This window comes from Mobula hypostoma, chromosome 2 (genome assembly GCF_963921235.1).
Source record: "Mobula hypostoma chromosome 2, sMobHyp1.1, whole genome shotgun sequence".
NCBI lineage: Eukaryota > Metazoa > Chordata > Chondrichthyes > Myliobatiformes > Myliobatidae > Mobula > Mobula hypostoma.
In genome coordinates, this window is record NC_086098.1 from 198299901 (window position 1) to 198323078 (window position 23178).

General features: G+C 39.0%; 2 protein-coding genes across 4 annotated transcripts in view; one reads left to right on the top strand and one right to left on the bottom strand.

Moving 5' to 3' along the window:
* Positions 1-14782, bottom strand: part of LOC134342789 (glucose-induced degradation protein 8 homolog) — a 29136-nt gene extending 14354 nt beyond the window's left edge. The window contains exons 1-4 of one of the 2 annotated variants that reach the window (XM_063041364.1): positions 14724-14782; positions 11664-11909; positions 1499-1617; positions 751-947 (exon numbers count right to left, since the gene is read on the bottom strand). In XM_063041364.1, coding sequence (XP_062897434.1) covers positions 751-947; positions 1499-1617; positions 11664-11701 — 354 coding nt within the window. In that variant the 5' untranslated portion in view covers positions 11702-11909; positions 14724-14782. The remainder of the gene's footprint in view (positions 1-750; positions 948-1498; positions 1618-11663; positions 11910-14723) is intronic. The other variant, XM_063041365.1, reaches the window with a different exon arrangement.
* Positions 14783-15173: 391 nt separating this feature from the next.
* The window catches only part of LOC134342790 (dnaJ homolog subfamily C member 5), a 45734-nt gene continuing 37729 nt past the window's right edge, over positions 15174-23178 (top strand). Inside the window, exon 1 of one of the 2 annotated variants that reach the window (XM_063041366.1) lies at positions 15174-15331. The gene's annotated coding sequence lies outside the window, so the exon portion shown is untranslated. The remainder of the gene's footprint in view (positions 15332-23178) is intronic. The other variant, XM_063041367.1, reaches the window with a different exon arrangement.

Sequence of the window (23178 nt, forward strand, 5' to 3'; positions counted from 1 at the left end):
CCACCGAACAAAAGCCCAAGACCAACCTTATTGTCCCTCACCAAGAAAACATCCTAATTGGATGGCACACATTCCACATCATCCCTTATCTTCAACAATAACCCAAACAAGCTGAAAGCAGAACAACTGCTCTTACAGAGCTGCTAAATAAAATACCTACAGCATAACAGTAAAGATGTGAACCAGGGCATTACAACTGCTACAGGACAATCCCAGAACTGACAATGCAATATTTTTTGAAAGGACAGATAATTTTCTGTATGTGAATTATCAGACATTATTGCAATCTAGTGCTACATTACAATAAAAAAGGGAACCTACATTTACCAACACTATCATTAGCTCACACAGAACTTTCCACTGCCCAAATGCCTTTCCTACTTTTTGACCAGTTACAGTATAAAAATTGCTTCTTGTTCATTCAGCAGACAAGCCAAAAAAGAAATGCCTAACTTTATTGCTGCTTTACCCTTCTCGTTAATGGGCATGTGTCAGATTCAAGATGCAAAAAGGCCTATTACTGTTCAGATTAAACTATAATCTTACCAGCCTAATCCTCATCTTTACACTTTACTCAATGAGATCAAGTAACATTATTTTAAAATGCATAAAATAAATTGTAGATGCATGTTTCAAACGATAGTTCAAACGCCAATTATAATTTTCACGCAAAATATGCCGAGTTTTTCACATTGCCTTTTATTTACAAAATTAGCAAGTACATTTTGTAAACTTGGATGACTTCCTTACCTGCAAGTGGAAATAGAGATAACGATTTGTGTCCAGCAGCTCAGGATGGAGACTGTTGATTAATGCAATGGCCTCTTGAATCTGTCCATTCAGTATCACCTCACGAATTTTAATACGTTCATCAAGAGTGTCCAAGTCAACACTAGGCTCTATTCCAGATTCCACTCTAAATTTTTCAGCTGCTTCCTTAAATCCTTCTAAAACAAAAGTATGCATAAACAAAAGAAAGTTGTATTAAGTTTCATATGACCTTTTGTCACAGATGTCAATATCTTTAATGGAGCATAAACAGAAGCAGCTTTTGCTCCAATTATAATTTTAAGTTATGCTACAATCATTATGATTACTTCCACATTTTATGGCATCTGTTGGTATCAAAACTATGCAGTACACATCTTGTACTAGGTACTGGTATGCAGAGGAAGTGTGCTTGTTTGAAACTCATCTAGCTCTATTTCCTGGCTGCTGTTTTTTTTAAGGTTAAAAAAAAAGCATTTGCACTCCTACTTGGAACAATTCCAATTCCAACAATTCCAATTCCAATTTGTATCATGTTTTATTTTTTGCTTGAAGTATCGTTCATTTTTATGTTTAAAAAATCCCCTTCAACATAAAAATTGTAGCTGCTCCAAATTACTGCCTAATCACTATATTCAGAAAATTAATATCCTCTTTAGATGAGCTATTTTTTGATAAAGTAACAGAGCATGCTTTTTCAAAACCACATGCAAACATTAAATGTTCTTACCAGTAACTAAATAATTCATGATGAGCCGATTCATGTCAGCTCTTTGTATATGTAAATTATTGAGCTTTTCCATCCATTCATCTTTAGTAATTTCATCAGGCTTTTCTGTATAACTCATTCTGAAACACACAGGGAACATAATGAATCAATAAAGAATGTCAAATTGAAATAAATACCCAAGTGGAAAATAGAGGTGATACACTTTCATTATAGACAATATTTATTTTTGAGTTTAAAAAAAAAGTGAAATTTGAGAGTATTTATAGTTTAGCAACACTATAAGGAAAAAAAATTATGTTTATATTAAGTTAGAATAGGTCATTCACAAAAAATAAAACAAAATGCAAAATATAAATTTAAGTTCAGTAAATAAATTGTCTTTGCTTTATGTTGATTTAATGAGTAAGGCTATCAAAGGTATTGAGGAGAAGGCAAGAGAAAAGCATGGGATGACAGAGCAGATACCAAGGGCCAAATGGCCTAATTCTGCTCCCATATTTTATAGTCTTATGTATGGGATAATCTGTCTGGATTGCACACAAAGCTTTTTAAGGTATCCTGGTATATGTAACAATGATAAGACCAATACAAATCAGTAGATCCAAAAGATTTACTTCATATGCTCAAGCTTTGAAAAGTTAATTTAGTATAAAAAGTCTACAAAATAATTCCTCTTCATGCATGCACACTAATTCGTACGGCCAGATTTAGGAACAGCTTCTTTCCAACTGCGATAAGGCTGCTGAATGGATCCTGACCCGGATCTGGGCTGTATCCTCCAAATAACTGGTCCTGCCTCTCAGTTTTTTGCACTACTTTACTTTCCCTTTTCTATTTTCTATTTATGATTTATAATTTAAATTTTTACTATTTACTATCGATTTGTACTCCAGGAAGCGCGAAGTGCAGAATCAAATATCACTGTGATGATTGTATGCTCTAGTATCAATTGTTTGGTGACAATAAAGTAATTCCTACAATACATGTGAAAATTATATCAAACTATATACATAGAAGTAATGTTTATTAGCGCAAATAAATTGTCTGTTCGCCAAGACAAATATCAGGTAGAAAATGTCCAGCTGTTTGATACCCAGTTGTCTCCTTCAACTGTGTTCAATCACTTACAATCCATTGACAGCACACTACTGAGGATCCTGGCAGGAAGAGCTACCATACTGTGGCCTATGGTATATAGTGAAGAGAACCAAAGATGAAAATTCCATTAGAATTCACTAAGCCAATCTGTCATGGGTGCACCTTTTATAACATGAATGGTGTGCAATCCTTTTGAAGACTAAGGCCCCCATTTGCACTACGGACACACTTCATCATGTTAAGTGACACAATCAAAATTAAATAGATATCTAATATATCATGGATGGCTAAAAACTCCAGCTCAAGCCAGGACACCAGAACTGATTCAATATGGATTGCAATAAAGCAGAGTCGCAAAGTATTCCAGAAATGAAACGTACGCAATATGCCAATTCCCCCACCCCCCATAGCCTTTTCCAACCTGCACTTCCAGACCAGAACAACAGATTCATGGAAATAGCAACAGTTGCATTGCAAGTTCATTTCCAATGTCACGCATCATCTTAACTTGGTAAAACTACTGCATTGTTGCTTCAAAATCAGAGCAGTCTCAACTAAGGCTACGTCCACACTAGACCGGATAAATCTGTAACCGAAGCTTTTACTCTTCATTTTGACCTTCCATCCACACTGAAATGGTGTTTGTTTTCCTCCCCCAAAAACGGAGCTTTACTAAAACACTCTCCAGAATGTTTAAATCTGAAAACACCGGTTGGCCGTTGTAGTGTATACTGAGTAACCAGCTAATTTTTAAAAAGTTGTTATGACGTGCCGGAACAAATGGTGATGGCAGCGCGGCATTTCATTGTTTTGTTGAACACAACCTCCAACACTACAACAACAATATCTGACAATAGATGTGTATTGGACTGTTTTCCTTGGAGTTTAGAAGAATGAGGGGAGACCTCATAGAAACATTTCGAATGTTAAAAGGCATGGACAGAGTGGATGTGGCAAAGTTGTTTCCCATGATGGGGGAGTCTAGCACGAGAGGGCATGACTTCAGGATTTGAAGGGCGCCCATTCAGAACAGAATTGCGAAGAAATTTTTTTAGTCAGAGGGTGGTGAATCTATGGAATTTGTTGCCACGGGCAGCAGTGGAGGCCAAGTCATTGGGTGTATTTAAGGCAGAGATTGATAGGTATCTGAGTAGCCAGGGTATCAAAGGTTATGGTGAGAAGGCGGGGGAGTGGGACTAAATAGGAGAATGGATCAGCTCATGATAAAATGGCAGAGCAGACTCGATGGGCCAAATGGCCGACTTCTGCTCCTTTGTCTTATGGTCTTATGTAACATTCTAATGTAACATTGTATAGAAATACAAGATAATACTGATGCAGACATGTTTTATACATTTAACAAGGTGCTTTATTAATGTATTGCTTATGCAAACATTCAATAGATGCAATTGTCACTTTTGCCCAGTAACTCATTTTATTGCACATGTTAAATACAGCAAAATAATACAAAGACATAGCAAAAGTAAAGACAAACAAATGAGGTAACAGCAAATTTCACTTTTGTCCAGTAACAAGCCTTATTGCATTTAGTTCTAGCTGTCGTCTCTTCATCGCTGTAGGAAATGTTTCTGGACAAACGTGCATCAAGTCTTTCGTTTGGCAATTTCCTTTTAATTTTTTTCAAGTCTGTAATTGGACAAACGTGCACCAAGTATACAGTTTCCTCTTCGCTTGTTTTCTGTGTGTCCTGCGCATGCCCAGTAGGAGATTCGCCCAAATATTCATTTTAATGTGGATGGAGGTATTTTCAAAAATGCCTGGTGTGGACGCCTATCATTTTTACACGAAACTGGCGTTTTCAAAATTATCCAGTCTAGTGAGGACGTAGCCTAAAAGTACCACAGGGGAACCATCACAACAGGCCGCAGCAGTTCAGAGGCATTCAACAATGCCTTCACAAAATATACGAGAAATACCTTCATTACGGTAAATTGGTTTATTATTGTCACATGTACTGAGGAACAATGAGAAACTGTTTTGCACGTCACCCATACTGATCATCTTAAAACATTGCACATTTAAGTGAAACAAACAATAACAGGATGTAAAGTGTTACAAAGTGCAATGCAGGCAGACAATAACGTACGAGGGATCAAGAGACATTCTAGGGGACTGTTCAATAGTCTTATAAAAGCAGGACAGAAGCTGTCACTGTGCTTGGTGATACATGAGATTCTTTTAACTTAGAGAAAGTTCGTTTCTAACTCTTTATGATGTAGCGAGAAGACGCCACATCAATCAATGTTGGGCAAATTAATTGTTTGCAACAACATTAAATCTGAAGGGTCTAATCCTTTAAATTCACTCATCCATAACTTTTCTTTTTTTTGATAGGAATGAAAAAATATACGAACACCTTGGATCTTTTTTATAAAATGCAAGCAAATTTCAACTTTTTTCCCCACACAATGCTGTCATATTAAAGATACATAGTGCCAAGAAATGAACACATTTTAACACTACAAAAAAGAAACACGCGTTCCAGCTCCTCGGTATACAACAGGACAGCATTACACCCACAGCCTTTACCCACAGATGCTTTGTGGCAGCCTCAATTTTCTGTATGTTCCCAAGTACATAGATCTGGATCCATCGGGGACATTATCAGGAGCACTGTGCACTCTTCCACCCAGTATCCTCTGACATTTTACCATCAGCTGGGAAATCCAGATACATAAAGTCTTCCCTCAGGCCATTAGGCTTCTGAACTTTCTGCCACATTACATTCCAAGTTTCACCAGATAATTTGCACTGTACCCTACAATGTTTAATTTTTGCACTTTACTTTATGTGTAATTTATTTGTAGATTTAATTCTGACTTTCTTAATTTATTGTGTGTTATGTGTACTAGTGCTTTACACCCTGGTCTGGAGAAACGCCTTGTTTGGTAGTACACATGTATATAGTTAATTGACAATAAACTTGACTTGATTTAGAATGTGCCAACCTCTGATATTCAACTGTGGACAACCAGGTTTGAGCACAATGTAGGTCCTTCACCGAGTTGACAATCTTCCAAGCAATTGATGTTTGTTTCAATATATACACCCCAAGAGCAAAATGTAGATCCTGTGTTACACAGCTGGACATGATTAACCCCAAGAATGACCACTGCAGCACTTTGCTGACCTCCTCAGCAAACATGCTCATCTCCATCAAAGCCACAGGGAGAGCAGCTTATTCAGGCTATGTATAAAGCCATTTGGAACCACCAGCCAAGCAATCTCTTGGCATGTATTTGAAATTTATGGTGCTGTGGCATTCTGCCAAATAGTTAACAGTCTACTTAATTACTGCTTATGTATATGGTTGAAAAGAATTGATCATGCCAACTTGTAAATGTAACACAATATGCAGCATGATGATGTTTACAGTCAGTACCATCTTTATTCAACACAGATTCAAAGCACCACAAAATCAGTTAAATAGGCAAATAAATAAATTTTGTATTACTGTACCAAGTTCTCACATGCATATATTGGAAATAATTCCAATATTAAATGACAGATCTTTTAACTTACTTAAATTGCTCGCTATAATACCTGTATTACATTCAAAATCAACAAAAAGCACAACTGAAGAAAAATTTACATCAACATGTTTTCTACATTAATGTATTAATCAAAAGTACTGGTATTATTTCACCAATTTATTCTAGGTGTAGTAAAAATAAACACATTAAAAATCTACAATGGTTCAATTTTGTAATGTATAGGTAACCCTCATATTAAAGGGAATGGGGGAACTCACCTGTATATTTATCAAGTAGGTTTAAAAATATGACACAAATTCTGAGAACAAATTTCCATTACCCAACTGCTGTAATGCAGAGATCACCTGAACAGTTATTTTAACAGAACTATTTATTGAGAAAATTCTAGTTCAGCACAGACTACTCATGCCATTACCAATATTATTAGATCTTAAGGGAATAACAAAAAAATCCAAGTAAACTGCATCAAGACACAACTTACACAACTCTCTGCTACTAATTATTTTAAGAGTCAATATAATGCCTACCTTAATTATTTTGGATATACCTGATTTTTTCTAGCATTAATCTTCAATTCTAACCAACACCTACATAAGTAGAATTCAATCAAGATGGTTAGTAAGAATCAATGGTTAATCTGCACAAGATGCCAGCATATCTACACCCCAGGCAAATGTGTACACTCTCAGTGTTAGATCAAGGTTATTGCTCATTGAGGGGTGCAAAAAAAGAAACCTGATATTTAAATGAAAGCATTTGAGATTCAAAGAGAGGTCAGAAACACTATTCTAGTGAAATCTCAGGGGACAGGTTTGAGATATTTAATGGATCAAACTGTGCTTCTATTGAACTGAATTGATTTGACTTTATTTCTTACATTCTTCACATACACGAGGAGTAAAACTCTTTATGTTACATCTCCATCTAAAGGTGCACCCATAGTAATTTATAATAATTTATAATAAATAGAACAGTCAATATAACATAGAAATACACTCAAATCAGTGCAAGTTAATCAGTCTGATGGCCTGGTGGAAGAAGCTGTTCCGCAGCCTGTTGATCCTGGCTATGCTGCAGTACCATTTCCCGGATAGTAGCACCTGGAATAAGATTGTGGTTTGGGTGACTTGGGTCCCCAATAATCCTTCAGGCCCTTTTTCTACACCCGTCTCTGTAAATGTCCTGAATCATGGGAAGTTCACAATCACAGATGTGCTGGGCTGTCTGCACCACTCTCTGCAGAATCCTGCGACTAAGGGAGGTACAGTTCCTATACCAGGCAGTGATGCAGCCAGTCAGGATGCTCTCAATTGTGCCCCTGTAGAAAGTTCTGAGGATTTGGGGGCCCATACCAAACTTTCTCAACAGTCTGAGGGGAAAGAGGCGCTGTTGTGCCTTTTTCACCACACAGCTGGTGTATACATACTATGTGAGGTTCTCGGTGATGTGGATGCCGAGGAACTTAAAGCTGTTTACCCTCTCAACCCCAGATCCATTGATGCCAATAGAAGTTAGCCCGTCTCCATTCCTCCTGTAATCCACAACCAGCTCCTTTGACACTGACCTGCTGAACATCAACCAAACAACGCAAACGAGGAAATCTGCAGATGCTGGAATTTCAAGCAACACACATAAAAATTGCTGGTGAACGCCGCAGGCCAGGCAGCATCTCTAGGAAGAGGTACAGTTGACGTTTCGGGCCGAGACCCTTCGTCAAGACTAACTGAAAGAAGGGATAGTAAGAGATTTGAAAGTGGGAGGGGGAGGGGGAGATCCAAAATGATAGGAGAAGACAGGAGGGGGAAGGGATGGAGCTAAGAGCTGGAAAGTTGAATGGCAAAAGGGATACGAGAGGATCATGGGTCAGAGGGGAGGCCCAGGGAGAAAGAAAGGGGGAGGGGGGAAGCACAGAGGATGGGCAAGGAGTATAGTGAGAGGGACAGAGGGAGAAAAAGGAGAGAGAGAGAGAAAAAAAAACAAAAAAATAAATAAATAACGGATGGAGTACAAAGGGGAGGTGGGACATTAATGGAAGTTAGAGAAATCAATGTTCAATCAACCAAACAACACTAGAGTGGCTGGCTGTCTGGTGTGACAAGCTATGATGATGAGCTCCTTTGTTTTTGCGACATTGAGGGAGAGGTCATTTTCTTGACACCACTGTGTCAAGAGAGATGACTTCTTCCTTATGCTTCCCTTCGTACCCCATCCGTTAACATACACACATTCTTTTTTTCTCTCTCTCCTTTTTCTCCCTCTGCACCCTCTCACTATATCCCTTGCCCATCCTCTGGGCTCCCCCCTCCCCCTTTTCTTTCTCCCTAGGCCTACTGTCCCATGATCCTCTCATATTTCTTTTGCCAATCAACTGTCCAGCTCTTGGCTCCATCCCTCCCCCTCCTGTCTTCTCCTGTCATTTCGGATCTCCCCCTCCCAAATCTCTTACTAGCTCTTCTTTCAGGTAGTCCTGACGAAGGGTCTCGGCCAGAAACGTCGACTGTACCTCTTCCTAGAGATGCTGCCTGGCCTGCTGCGTTCACCATCAACTTTTATGTGTGTTGCTTGAAATTCCAGCATCTGCAGATTTCCTCGTGTCTGCGTGACTTCTTCCCTGTAGGCCACTTCATTATTGTTTGAGATTAGCCTAATCAATGTACTGTCACTGGCAAATTTAATTAGCAGATTAGAGCTGTGGGTGGCGACACATTTCCAAAATACATTTCAGGCAACTATAAGCTCATATTTAAACTAGGGAAAGTGTGCAGGAAATTCAGATTTTTGTTAAAAAAATTATTTTTCAAGCTGTAGGTGTTGCTAATACAACTAGATTGTACACACATTTATACTTACCTTAGATACTATGGAGCTGCTTGATAGGCTACCTCACAGCTAAAATTATTACATATGACTGGATTAATAATATAATTTTCAAACCTAAAAACACATTCATTTTGGTTGCAAGTCATCTTAGTTTTGTTCAGTCAGTTCCACCTTTTCTTTTGTAAACTTAAAACTTCACAACATTTTTAATGTAGTAATTCAAAATCTTGTGTCTTATAAAATAAAATGTGATACTTAATCAGGTGTCAAAGATCATGTACTCGAGTTCTATGTTTTATACTGTTTGTTTTTTTAGTTTCTGACTTACGAGAACTATTCAGCAATAATGTCTCAGTGGTAGCAAATTTTACAACAGAAAGCCAAGTTAAAAAATATACATTTTCATATATTTAAAACTTGATACCCAGTTTTATTGTTTTATGTAACAAAATACCTGATCTTAAAATACAGTATCTGACCATCTCTATCCTAAGCCTACTTTAAAAAAAAATACCCCGCCTAGATATCAGTAAAATAAATAAATTTTCTCTTTTTAAATCTTAAAACTTTTGCCTCAAATTAGCTAACTCATAGCAACATCTGAAAGCCCAACAGTCCAAAAGGAAATAATGGAAAACAATTTTCACATTAGTAGATCGGCTAACTGATTAAAAAGTCAGGAGATGTAGTGAAACATCACCTCTTAATGAAGCTGCAAAGCAGTATTTAAATATATTGAAGTGTTCTGAAATATTAAGCGATAAAGTAAAGTCATTTCTTTCGGCTCCAATAGTTTTTAAATGAGTGTCTGGCTTTGGCTGCATCAATCTAGAACTTACGGTTTCAGAAAAGACCTAAATTCTTCAAACAAGTTTTGGCTAAATCTCTGGAAAAGACACCTTGAATGTATTCACCTCTGTCCTTTAGAGAACATGCATGGGAATCAAACATCCAGTCTTAGGGATGTCATCCTTTACTTATATTTAGCTTAACGAACCACTGGCACTCATTCAAGTATTAGTTTCCTTAAGTCTGACATGCTATTCTCTTCTACATACCCACACAAACACGGTGCAGAAGTCTTATGCACATGTAAATAAATTGTGAAGAAAAGATGCTTTCAAAAATATTGAAATGTTGTTTCTAAATATCAAAAAATTACTATAAAGAGCAGTAAACTAAAAATGAAATTAAAATCAATATTTGGTGTGACCACCCTTTTTGCCTTTAAAACTGCATCAATTCTCTGAGGTACAATGTTGTGCAGTTTTATCAGAAAGTTGACTGATAGGTTGCTCAAAGCATCTTGGAGAACTTGCCACAGTTCTTCTGCAGGCTTTGGCTGTATCGCTTGCTTCTGTCTTGCCAGGTAATCCCAGACAGCCCCGATGATGTTGCGATCAGGGCTTTGTGAAGACCATACCATCAGTTGCAGAAATCCTTGTTCTTCTTTTCGCAGAAGATAGCTGTTTATGACCTTAGCCGTGTATCTGGGGTCATTGTCCTGCTGCAGAATGAAGCTGAGCCTGATAGACACCTCCTTGATGGTATCGCATGAGGGATAAAAATCTTGGACTTCTCAGCAATGAGGATTCCATTAAATCTATTTCTGACCAGATCGTCAACTTGATTTGCAGAAATGCAGGCCTAAACATGCAAGGAATCTTCACTGTGCTTCACTGCAGGCTGCTCATCCATGTAGCACCCTCCAGCTTTTCTACAAATAAACCGCCTCCTGAATGAGCAAAACAATTAAAACTTTGACTCGTCAGTCCAGAGCAGTTCCTGCCATTGTTCAGCACCCCAGCACTTGTGTTTTTGTGCGTAGATGAATCTCTTGGCTTTGTTTCCTCGTCAGAGGAATGGCTTTTTGGCAGCAACTCCTCCATGAAGACCACTTCTGACAAGACTTCTCCAAAACATAGAGTGGTATACTTGGGCTCTGTGAGTTCAGATCTGATAACACTGCTGGACTTCTTTCGATTTAGAAGGGAAATCAGTTTGATGTATCTCTCATCTGTTACACTCTGATTCTGTGGTCAACCACTGCATTTCTGGTATTCAAACTTGCCTATTTCTTTGTGCTTCTTCAGAAGAGCTTGAACAGCACACCTTGAAACTCCTGTCTGCGGCAAAATTTCTATTTGGGAGAGAGCTTACTGATGCAGGATGACCACTTTGTATCTTGTTGCTATGCTTACTCTTGCCATGGTGTAAAAATGGGTGATTTGAAGGTTGAACTGTCACATCTGCCACACCTTCACCTTTTAGCTTCAATATTTTTTGCCCAGTTTGATTCCTTCTACACCTGATTCTGTTTCAGTTAATCAGCTTAGCTCATCCAACTCTTGATGTTACTGATCTGTTACGTAACTGGCAACAATGAATATTAATCGAGACAGACTATATAAAGACAATCAAACATTTATTAAACACGGATAAACGATAAGGGGAAAAAAAAAGGAAAACTTTAACCGGAAGTTAACGGATATGCAGCCATTCACCAACTCCGCTCTTGGCTCTGGTTCTCAAAGCATTAAATGCGAAAACAGTTCTTAAAGCAATACAGTCAAATATAGTTCTTAAAGCAATAACTTCGAAAGTCCAACAGTTTTACACATTCAATTGGGAGAGACTTCTCTGGAGAAAGATTTCTTCACAGACGCACCTTTACTGCTGGTTCTGTCCACAGGATTCCCGATGCCGAAAATAAACAGTTTAAATCAACTGACCTTAAATTCCTTGAGAGAGAGAGAGCACCTTTTTGCATGAACTCATTGAGCTTTTGCAAGAGTTATCTCGATGCAGGTTCTCTCCAACGAAGACTCAATAAGGTCGATTCTTTATTAAACTGCCAAACGATGCCGACTTCTCTCGATCCTTCGCTTCGATGAATTCTTCACTCTCCCTTCAAAACTGTCGATATTGAGTGAATTGGCACTTCCAGCCACAAATTTCCAGTCCAAGTAATATGGAATCTTTCAACAGAACGTACAACCGTTTTAAAAATGAAACTGCGTCACAAAAACAAACGCAACAGAAATGGAGGCACAGCATGTTCTACCTGGAAATCTACAAACTCAAAAACTAACTGTGTCACCTGGGTCGACCCTTATATAGTCACGGAGCACATGTCACCAAGTGACCTCACATCAGGTGACCTCCAAAAGACCATTACATCATTCTCATATTAAAAAAACAGATCTCCTTGAGCATGTAACAGATCATTTGCACTTGTTTGTTATCTAGGCTATATACCTATAATCAAGTTTTTATTTAAAAAGTGGTTTATTACTTAATATGTTACTTTCTTTAAGAAAATACAAAAAATTTCTGCAACTTTTTTTTGGAAAATGCATGTTTAGAAATACATAATTTGCTCTTCTCTACTGACAAAAGACAAAAAATAAACATCTAAAACAAACTGCCCACAAGCTCCTACCACGTTACTTAGTATAATGAGAAACATATTTGCTGCTTTCAGCATCGCAGGCTTCTTTTCCTGCATCTTATTTTTATATATATCTCCCAGCATTTAACCAATTAGGTCTACGCTAGCTCCAAAAGAAACAATCCCATTAGATCCATTCTCCCTCTTTATTTCCCAATACCTTTGCAAACTTTTCTCTCTCATACAAGCCCATCAACTTACCTTTCATTCAGCATTAATTTCAATGCTACTCCTGCCTTTCTCATTAGTTTTGGTCAACCTTGATGTCTTTTGGCATTTAGATCAGATGCTGCTTAAAAGCATAAACTGGCTTGTTCAAATACCTTTTTGAACAGTTCCTATCGGTTGTTTGTCACATTACCCATGAGCAGATTTGCACTACGGCTATCTTAACTCAAAACAGGAATAATCTTTTTATCCAAATCCAGAATCTCAGCAACTGTTTCACTCTTCTTCCTTTTAAAGTTGCATTGAACTCAATTGCAGTGGTATCACCATTACTATTAAAACAATTTTTACCAGCAGTTAACCAATAAATTAAAAATGCTGCTGTTGGAATTTTGGGTCAGGCAACATCCATGGAGGAAAATGGACAGATGACATTTCAGGTCGGGAATATCAACTGCCCATTCCTTTCCACAGATGCTGCCTCATCCACTGAGTTCCTTCAGCATCTTGCTTCGCCTTCCAGATTCGAGCATCTGCAACCTCTTGTGTCTCCAGGCAATTAAGTCAGACTCAAACAAATTTAGTAAGTTGGCTGCAGAAATCTATTCTGATTACAAGAATTTTATTATCTTTCTGAGCGGTACCAATCAAATTATCCTAATCCACGTGAAAATTGAGCCTTCTCTAAAAAATGTTCTCTTTGCCAGACAAGTTTAAACTACATATTACCACTTCCAAATCACTACATCAAAGCCACTGTAACATATATATTTATCTTCCCTATTGGGGCCTTTGTCCTGATAAAATCTATTCTGTTCAATTAATTCTGTTCTTTATTGTTGGGTGTTTTCTAACAGAAACCACATTGCCTAGATTTTGCACCCTTAAAAAATATTTGCTATTCTACTAACAATTATCTCCTATGTTCACATCAATCTATATTATCTTCTTTAATATTATTAGCATCTATTTTAAATTCCATTCATAGCTTTCCCTTGACCATGAAATGAAAGAGTCCTAGTCACTATACACACAAATAATGAGTGTTTGCCAGGACTCAGGAGCCAATCTGAATCTTCTCAAGAGCCAAAAGAGGTGAGTAACGAATACCAGCGATTATCTGTGATTTAAAACCGCAAACACGAGGAAATCTGCAGATGCTGGAAATTCAAGCAACACACACAGGGTCTTGGCCCGAAACTCGACTGTGCTTCTTCCTATGGATGCTGTCTGGCCTGCTACGTTCCACCAGCATTTTGTGTGAATTGTCTGTGATACCCATTTCCCAGAAAACAAAACTGAAAAGTTCTACAAGTAACCCGTGCACTAACAGCAAGATCGTCACCCCCTATCAAAGCAATCTGCTGACTGAACAGTACATAAATACACTCTTCATTGACCCCAGTCTTTTCCCTTTTGCTATTTCACGTATTTTCTTGAATTCGTTTCACTTTGACACTATTTTTACATCCTTTGCAATAAAGCGAAACAAATAAAATTCACAGAGTACATAGGATATCGCTAACAAAGCAGCCTGGATAAAATGTTAACACGCCTATAACAGCATTATGCTCACTTATTTTTAAATACTGCTAATTTTCTCGCTTCCACCTACAATTTTTACACTCCTATATTACTCATGTATGCGAATTATAAGCATCACTAAGTTCCATAAAGTTACTGTTTAAAAAAACATCGTTTTCCCAAATTGAACAGATCAAGAACTTCAGAATATGGAAACTACAATTTTTTAACATGATACGTAAATGTTTTCACTTGATGAATGACACAGGTCTAGTGTTGTTTCAACAAACTACCACAAACAGTAGAAATCATGACCCCTAGAAAACATAAATGTATTCAAAAACAGACATTTTCTGCTTCATAAAAGCTGGTGGCTTCTTACAACGAGTTTATAAGTAACCCGCAATATGATTAAATTACCAGTTTTTTTTATTTGTCCAAATAATAAAAACACAAGTGAAAGGACTTGAGTATTTTTATAATGCGTTGCCGAGGCCTATTCGTACTTGCCCTTATAAACAAATATATTACGGCAAAAAAAAACAAAATCGCGAAACACTCAAATTTTCGTAAATTTCATTCCTACACAGTGTCCTAGTTTGGTTGATATTTTCCGCCTATAACCAAGCTTTGAACTAAAAGAACATACCTCAAATGTGAAAGATTTTGTTTGTACCCAGACCTAACACCTGGAAAGCTCGCGATCTTTCCGTTCACAAAAGTTTGGTTGAACTAATTACGACTCAACCGAGCTTACCTACCATCTGATTGGTGGTCTCCTGTACGTACCGACCAACTATCTCGTCCGTTTGTGTTACGGTTGGTGAATTAGGCTGTCAATCATCCTTCCTCCCCGGCTCTCATAAATTACAGACCTCCCTCCCTTCTACATCGGTGAGAAGGGAGGCTGGTTTGAAAGTGTTGTTGCACATGCGCGAGTGGCCCAGGGCCGGCCTGATTGGTTCGGCGCTATTTTCCTCTGACTCAACGGTCGGCGGTCTCATTCCCGAGGTGCGGCGCAGCGCACGCGAGATTTCTCGCCAGCCTCCTCCCTCGGCGGGGAGCGCGCTCGGGCCGGTGGGTGCGCGCTTCTCGGCGCGCGCACGTGTGTGTGTTAGGGGAGGGGCGAGGGGAGGAAAGAGGAAGTGAAGGCGACGCCGTGCGAAAGGTGAAGTGCTGACGGGCGTCTTCCTGATGTGTTTCATGTCGTGAGCGGTTGACAAAGACCAGTTAGCCAGAAAAGAGGACATAGGAAAGGTAAAGGCGGCAGTGAATGTTCCCCTCGGCGCGCTCCTTGCGGCTGCCGCCTTGTCCTTGTACCGGTATTTAATGCGCGGTCTCGGCGAGGCATGATGGCGTTGAGTCTGATCCACTGCCGCAGACAGCGCTACAAATCTGTAGAGCTCAGTGGATTTGGAAGGGATTTAATTCCCTTAGTGTGTCCTACTTGGGTGGGGTGAATGAGGATTACCCACTTCATTTTCCAGTGTATCTCATTAATGGGCGTTGATTACGGGGAAGTAGCTGAGATAACAGCGGTTAGATGTCATAGGCTTTTTGAATGGGAAGCCCCAGGGTTTCGATCAAACGCAGCAGCAGCATTGCAGATTTTTTTTCCCATGCATTCGCATAACCAGGGAAAGAAAATGCAATCTGCCACTGTCCTCGGGCATGAATTAGGTTGTTGTCGGCACTTGGCAATTTCAAATTGTTCGTGATGTCATTATTCTCATATTGGTGAGAAAATTCAAATAATACCGATGGAACTGCGTCAGCAATCGTATGAGTCGGTACTCCTTATTTCTGCAAGGCGAACATCAGGGAGCTGAGTAATCCCTGCTGGATCCAGTTTGGGTTGGGGAGGGGGAGGCCGGGAATGAGTTGTTTTTCATCATATGCTCTTAATGACCTATGAAGCATGACAGTTTTTCTTAGCAGCTCTAATTTTTAGGTATTATTTATCGCATTAAAGGATATCGAAAAAAGATATCAATTACTGTTGGCATTAATACAATAGTATAAATTCCAGTTAAAATATTTTGATCTGTATTTATATTTAGGATAGGAGCATAACATGCCTTCAATGCTTTATGACGCGAGAAATTGTTTAAAACGTTATTTAAGCGTTAAGTTGCTTGTTCATGTTAGCATAAAAGATGTATGTCAATATATCAAGAAATAGTGCTGCTACAACTTGTATTAAATTTGCGTTAGATGGCAGTTATTTTAAACTTCAGTTACGACATGTAAATGTGTTACTGAGTTGAAGCAACAGGTACTGGTTTTGTGTTGTAATGCTTAAGGATTAAGCATAAATTTGCCGTTATAGAAGTAGCAAATGTCGCATCTGAATAAGTTTTGCCCCTTGTGTCTGCTTTGCCATTGAATAGGCAATGCTATCTCCCTATACTTTGAGTTCCCTAATACCCAATGATCTGTAAATTAATTTTGAATGTACTCTTTGACCAGATCTTCTAAATCCTCTGGGGCGGAGAATTCCAAAGATTAATGGTAAACTGACTTTTCGTTTAAGACCTAAGTGGATCGTCTCTTTGAGATTGTAACCCTGGTTCTAGACTCTTCAGTCAAGCAGAATGTCCTCTCCTTGTTTGTCCTGTCAAACTAAGAATTTCGTATTTCAACAGAGCAACTTCTCTTTAAATTCTAAAGGAAAGGTGCTGAGTTTATTCAAAGTTTTATCCATTTGACAGTCCTACTGTCCCAGTATCCAGTCTCTTGAATCTTTATTACACCTTCTCTAGAGCCCTCCTTGGATAAAGCTAACATTGTGCACAATCCCCCTAATTACACCAAGGCCTAAATAATTTTAGTCAAACATCATTGCTCTTGAACTCTTAACCTCTAACTATAAAGGGTTGACAAAAATCAATTGGCCATAAAAAATATAAAAGTGAAGCTCAATGGGTCAGGAACTGCCGACTGCAACCGCATGTCAGCTTTCAATAACTTGTCTACAAATGGACTGTGGTCCCAGTGAACACATGGTCCCCAATCTTTTGCCATCAAAAAATATATACGTACCATGCCTTGAGTTTTCTCACTGGAGTGGATAGCCTCATGTTTCCACATGGTACATCATCTGCCATTTTGCCCACTCACATAGCTTGTCATTATCTCTCATGAAGCCTCACTGCATGTTCATCTATCAGTAGTTGTGTTTCTGTGTGGTTTTGAACAAGGCCAAGTTATACAGTATGGAGCTGGGCCTTTCAGCTCAGATTGACCATGCCAACTGAGTTTGCCTACCTGAGCTTGTCTCGTTTTCCTGCGTTTAGCCTATATCACTCTATCCATGTGCCTGTCCAAATGTCTTTAAAATATGTAACTGTACCTGCATCTACTAAATCTGGTAGCTAGTTTTACCCATACTCATCACTCTCAGTGTGGAAAAATTTATCCCTCAACTTAATCTTTCCTCTCAACTTAAATCTGTGCTCTTTGGCTTTAGACTTTAGATGGGCATGAGTTCTCAGTGATGTGCAACTATATTGTTTTAATTGTTTTCAAGATTAATGTGTGACTAATATAGAATTTGTATCTATTTGTGTACACAATCCACATCAGTGATTTAGGTGAGTGAATTAAGTGTCAAAGATTTCAAAGTTTGCTTGTAGGAAAAAGAGGCAATTATAAGAAGGATACAAGAGGCTTAAAGAGGATATTAAATGACCAAAAACATGATGCATTGCATATAATATGAAAAATATGAGGTCATGTACCTTGGTAGTAGTTATTCAAAGAGAACTTGAGACCACACCTAGAGATTTAAGTCCTTGCCTCAGAAAAATGTCTTGCAATTGCTAGAAAGTAACTAGACTGGTTCCTTGAATATCAGGTTTCTAGGGTGTGAAGTAAATGCCATCAAATCTAATTGGACTACCAAGGCAACTGCATCTTGCCACTGATGTAGAAAATGTAGAAAATTTTAGTAACTTTGTTCCTCAAAGTTTGATCATCTCTATGACTGTCTTCTTTCATGACATCCAAAATTTGTCAGTTTCATCTTGACTATCACAAAGCATAATGACCTTGGAAGGCTTTACCTCTTCTACGGAATTGAAACAAGCGTTATTGGAAGACACATTAAAACTGAAACACACTGATAGAACTAGGGAACATCTTCCTCAGGCATCAGAATTTGTACGTTTACTTTTAAGAAATGTACATTTTGCACATGATTTTTCACGAACAGTGGTTTTAAACAAAACATGAATCTACTATAAGGCTACTGTATTTTGTAATAGTGTCAATAATGACATTTTTAAATTTGGCAATTTGAATTCTAGGTCTTGATGTTGCTGTTAACTGTTGCTTTATAAAGTTGATCTGCATTTGCTAACTAAATCAAACATGATGCTGTGAAAAACACTTTTAATCATTTGGGTTAATTGTGCCACAGTAAAATTGTAAATGATCATGATTTCAAGAATTTCTGGGAAGCTGATGTATATTGTAAGCTGCTTGCTTCAATAACCTGTGATTACTTTGCAATACAATTGAGTAAATTTTTCTTTTTGGGGGGGACCAAAAAGAAGGAATTCAGGATTTTTATGTTGACAATCTTGAAAACATGGCAGGTAATTGGGAACAATCTTAAATATGTGTTACTTGTGCAATACTTGTTCAATAGGCATTTAATGTAGTAGTTTATAGCTTAAATTTCAACTTTGTAGTTGCTCTTGTTTTTTTTTAAAAAGCCTGAATTTTAAAGTCTTGTTATCAAAGTGTTATTTATTAGCATTTTGGGCATATTTTTGTGTGGTGATTTACATATTAATTGTCCAGCATTAGAGCTCATATCCTTCTATGGCTAGAGTGCAGACCACTATCAGTGCAGTAGTAATGACTGGTGGCCTTTTGTGTTAAATCCCTGAATAGGGGTTTGACAGCTTAAACTTTCCTGATTAAGTAATTTTTGTTCCATATAGATATTTTAGTATTTAATAGTTTCCCTTGGCATTTTATCAAATTATAAAGTTTGCTTAAATGGTTTTTGTTGGCTTTTGCTATATTTTGAAGGTGAATGAAGTCTGACCACTTTCTCCAAATAACTACCGTTTTTGTTCATTAACCCAAGTTTTGTGTGATAATTGACCATCTCATCCAAGCTTTCAGTGAGGTAACCTCTGGGGAAACTGCAAAGTGGGTGGTAGGAAAGTGATATGAAAATGGGGTCATTCTGTTTGATAAGGAAAATGCCAAAATAATATTCTTTAACCAGTGAGAAATGAACAAATACTGACATTCAGAAGATGTTACACTGCTGAGATCTAGATAATTTATACCAGTACAACTGGAAATTGGGAAACCAAATTGTACTTTGGCCTTTATTACTAAGCGTTTATGATAGAAGACTTCATAGAAGACTTCAACTGCTGTAGACTTTGAATTCACACCTGGAATACTCTGCCATTTATGGCTTGCTATCGAAGAAAGGATATTTCTGTACTAAGTGCAGTATAGATTTACTGGATTTCTGAGGTGTGGTGAGATTATTTATGAAGAAATATTGAGCAGGATTAGTCTATTCTAGGTGAAATCAAAGTAATCTCATAGACATTTGTACATTTGCAGTTCAACCTATATGATGTGGATGCTGAGTCTTCTAACTGGCAATTCAGAACTGGGGAAACTAGGGGCGGTGCAGTAACACAACAGGAAAAGCTGTTGCATCAGCTCTAGTTTGGTCTTGACCTCCAGTGCTGTCTTTCTGTAGTTTGTACATTGTCAACTGTGACCCCGTAGATCATCCCAAGTGCTCCAATTTTTGTACATGCCAATGTAGGAAGGTTAGTTGTCTACTGTTAATTGTTAACTGTAAATTGCCCCTAGTGTAGATAGGTGACGATGGAATTTGGATTTAATAGCCACATGAGGAAAATTAGTCAATAAAAATTCATTAATTTATAGGATTGCTCTAAAAGCCAATTTAGACTTGTCGGATCAAATGATGACATCCTATGATGTAAGGGAAAATGCAGGTTTCCAAGGATAGGACTAAGTTTGTTGTTAATGACACCTTTATGCACACTTTGAAAGGAGAATAAAACCACACCTCAAATCCCTGCAACATCTGATGACACTATGATCTTTGTCATGGAAGCTGATGTCAGAGTATCTTTCCAGAGGCTGAGCCCTCACAAGGGCTTGATGATGCACCTGGTAGGGTTCTGAAAACCCATGCAAACCAATTGGCGGGTGTGTTTAAGGACATCTTCAATCTCACTGCTGCAGTCATTTGTTCCCATCTGCATCAAAAGCATACCAGTGACCAAAAAGAGAAGAGTGAGCTGCCTCAACAACTATTGCCCAGTGGCACTCTCATCTACTGCGATGAAGTACCTTGAGAGGTTGGTCATCGTCAGAAATTGATTCTAGCTAAGCAAGGACCTGGACCTGCTGCAACTTGCTTATCACCATAATAGGTCTACAGCAGATGCAATCTCACTGGTTCTCTACTCAGCTTAGGGTCATCTGGACAATAGTTATACCTACTGTTTATTGACTACAACTCAGTATACAACATAATCTTACTGTCAGTTCTAAACAACGAGCTCTAAAGCCAAGGCCTCTGCAACTGGATTCTTGACTTCCTCACTGGGAGACCAGTCTGTGCTGATCGGAAATATCTCCTCTCTGCTGACGGTCAACACTGATGCATCTCAAAAATGTGTGCTTAGCCTACTGCTGTACTCTCTATACCCAAGACTGTGTGGCTAGGCACAGCTCAAATGTCATCTATAAAATTGCTGACTACACAACTTGTAGATAGAATTTCAGATGGCATTGAGGAGGTGTTCACGAGTGAGATAGATCAACTGATTGAGTGGTGTTGTAGCAATGACCTTGCACTCTGTCAATAAGACCATTGAGTTGATTGTGGACTTCAGGAAGGGTAAGTTGAAGAAACATACCAGTCCTCATTGGGGGATCAGCAATGGAAAAAATGGGCTGTTTCGGGTTTCTGGGTGTCAACATCTGGAAGATCTATTTTGGGCCCAACCTATCGATGCAATTGTAAAGAAGGCACACAGCATCTATATTTCATTAGGACTTTGAGAGGACTTGATAAGCACCAAAGACATTTTTTACAGATGTACTGTGGAGACCATTCTGTGGTTGCATTACTGTCTGGTATAGAGGGAGCATTGCACAGGAACTGAAAAATAGTGAGTGTGTTCATGAACTCATCAGAAATATGATGGAGGGGAAGGTTCTTACAAGATGGTGCCACGTTACCTACTTTACAGTGTACTGTCAATTTCTGCAATTTCCTTCACATTTCATGTTCAAGAAGCTGATAGTCACATCAGATATGATAGACTGACTCTTCTGAACATCAGGAAGACGGCATTCACCACAATGTGCGGCCTTTTCTCCACTGGGAACCCCTGCTTATCCGATCCATGGGGGGCTCATTTATTACACTGCCACTACCTCAGAAGCCGTGCCGGAAGCGAGGGAGAAGGACCAGAGTCCTAATGAGGTTGAGACAATATGCTAATCGGCCCTTGCTCCCTAGCATACTCCTGGCTAACGTTCAATCCCTGAATAATACGCTGTGTGAACTGAGAGCCAGAATCTCTTATCACTGGGAAACAAAGAAATGTAATATTTTGTGCTTTGTGGAGACCTGGCTGATGGAGGAGATACTGAATCAAACCATCGAGCCCCTGGGTTTTCCCTGTTCCGGGCAGACAGATCTTAAAAACCTTTCTGGGAAGAGTAAAGGAGGTGGGGTATGCTTCCTGGTCAATAATACTTGATGCGGACCCTCCCACCCCGGAATGTGCATGCCCTCAAATTCTTTTGTTCCCTGGATCTGGAGTACTTTGTGCTGCTGTGTAGACCTTGCTGGCTGTCTAGGGAGTTCATGGCTGTTATTATCACAGCTGTGCATATTCTGCCACAGGCTGATACTGACCTGATTCTCAAGGAACTGTACACTGTACACCCAGAGGCTGCCTCCTTCATTGCCAGAGACAGTGTCACTGTCTAAGTCTCTGAAGTTTTGTCAACACTTCCAGGTGAGCACACAGTGAGATAGCATACTTGGTCACTGCTACTCTCCCTTCTGCAAAGCTTACAAAGCGCTCCTCCATTCACTGTTTGGTAAGTCGGATCACTTCTCCATCTTGCTTCTGCCGATGTACAGGCAGAAGCTGAAACAAGAGGCAGCCGTAGTTAAAACCGCCCACTGTTAGTCCAACCAATCAGTTGCCATGCTACAGGACTGCTTTGACGTCAACTGGAATGTCTTTTGTGATGAGGCTGTCTGAGTTCATGGAAGGGGTCGTGCCCTTCATCTGGAAGTGCATGGAGGATGTTGTACCCCAAGAATCGGTCGGGGTCTATCCAAACCAGAAACCCTGGATCAGCAGTTCTGTGCGTGCAGCACTTGCTGTGCAAGACAGAGCTTTACATTGCCAGTAACCAACGGGATCTCAAGAAATGCAGCTACAATCTATGCAAGGTCATCAAGGCAGCGAAACAACAATACAGGGGTTAAGGTCCAGACAATTCTCCACCAGCAGCACACGCAGCTTATGGCAAGGTCTGCACACCATCACAGACTTCAAAGCCAAGTGCAATGGTGCTGCCAACATTGCTGCCTGTCTTCCAGATGAGCTAAATTTTTTTGATGCTTGGTTCGATGTCAACACTGAACCGCCAAAGCAACCTGCACCTTAGTCATCTGAGGCTGAAGTACGCAGGTGTTTCCAACACGTGGACAATTGTAAGGCTGCAGGACTGGACAGGTACATTAAAAAGGGCTCGAAGGATCATTGGGGAACTGAGTCACCCTAACCACAAACTGTTCCAGCTGCTACCATCTGGAAAATGGTACCACAGCATAAAAGCAGGACCAACAGGTTCCAGGACAGCTTCTCCCAGGCCATCAGACTGATAATTCGCGCTGATACAATTGTATTTCTATACTATATTGTACATACTATTTAGTACAAATTACTATACATTGTACATTTAGACAGATATAATGTAAAGATTTTTACTCATGTCTTGTGAAGGATGTAACAAATAAAGTCAATTCAATTCAACAAGCACAAGAAAATCTGTGGATG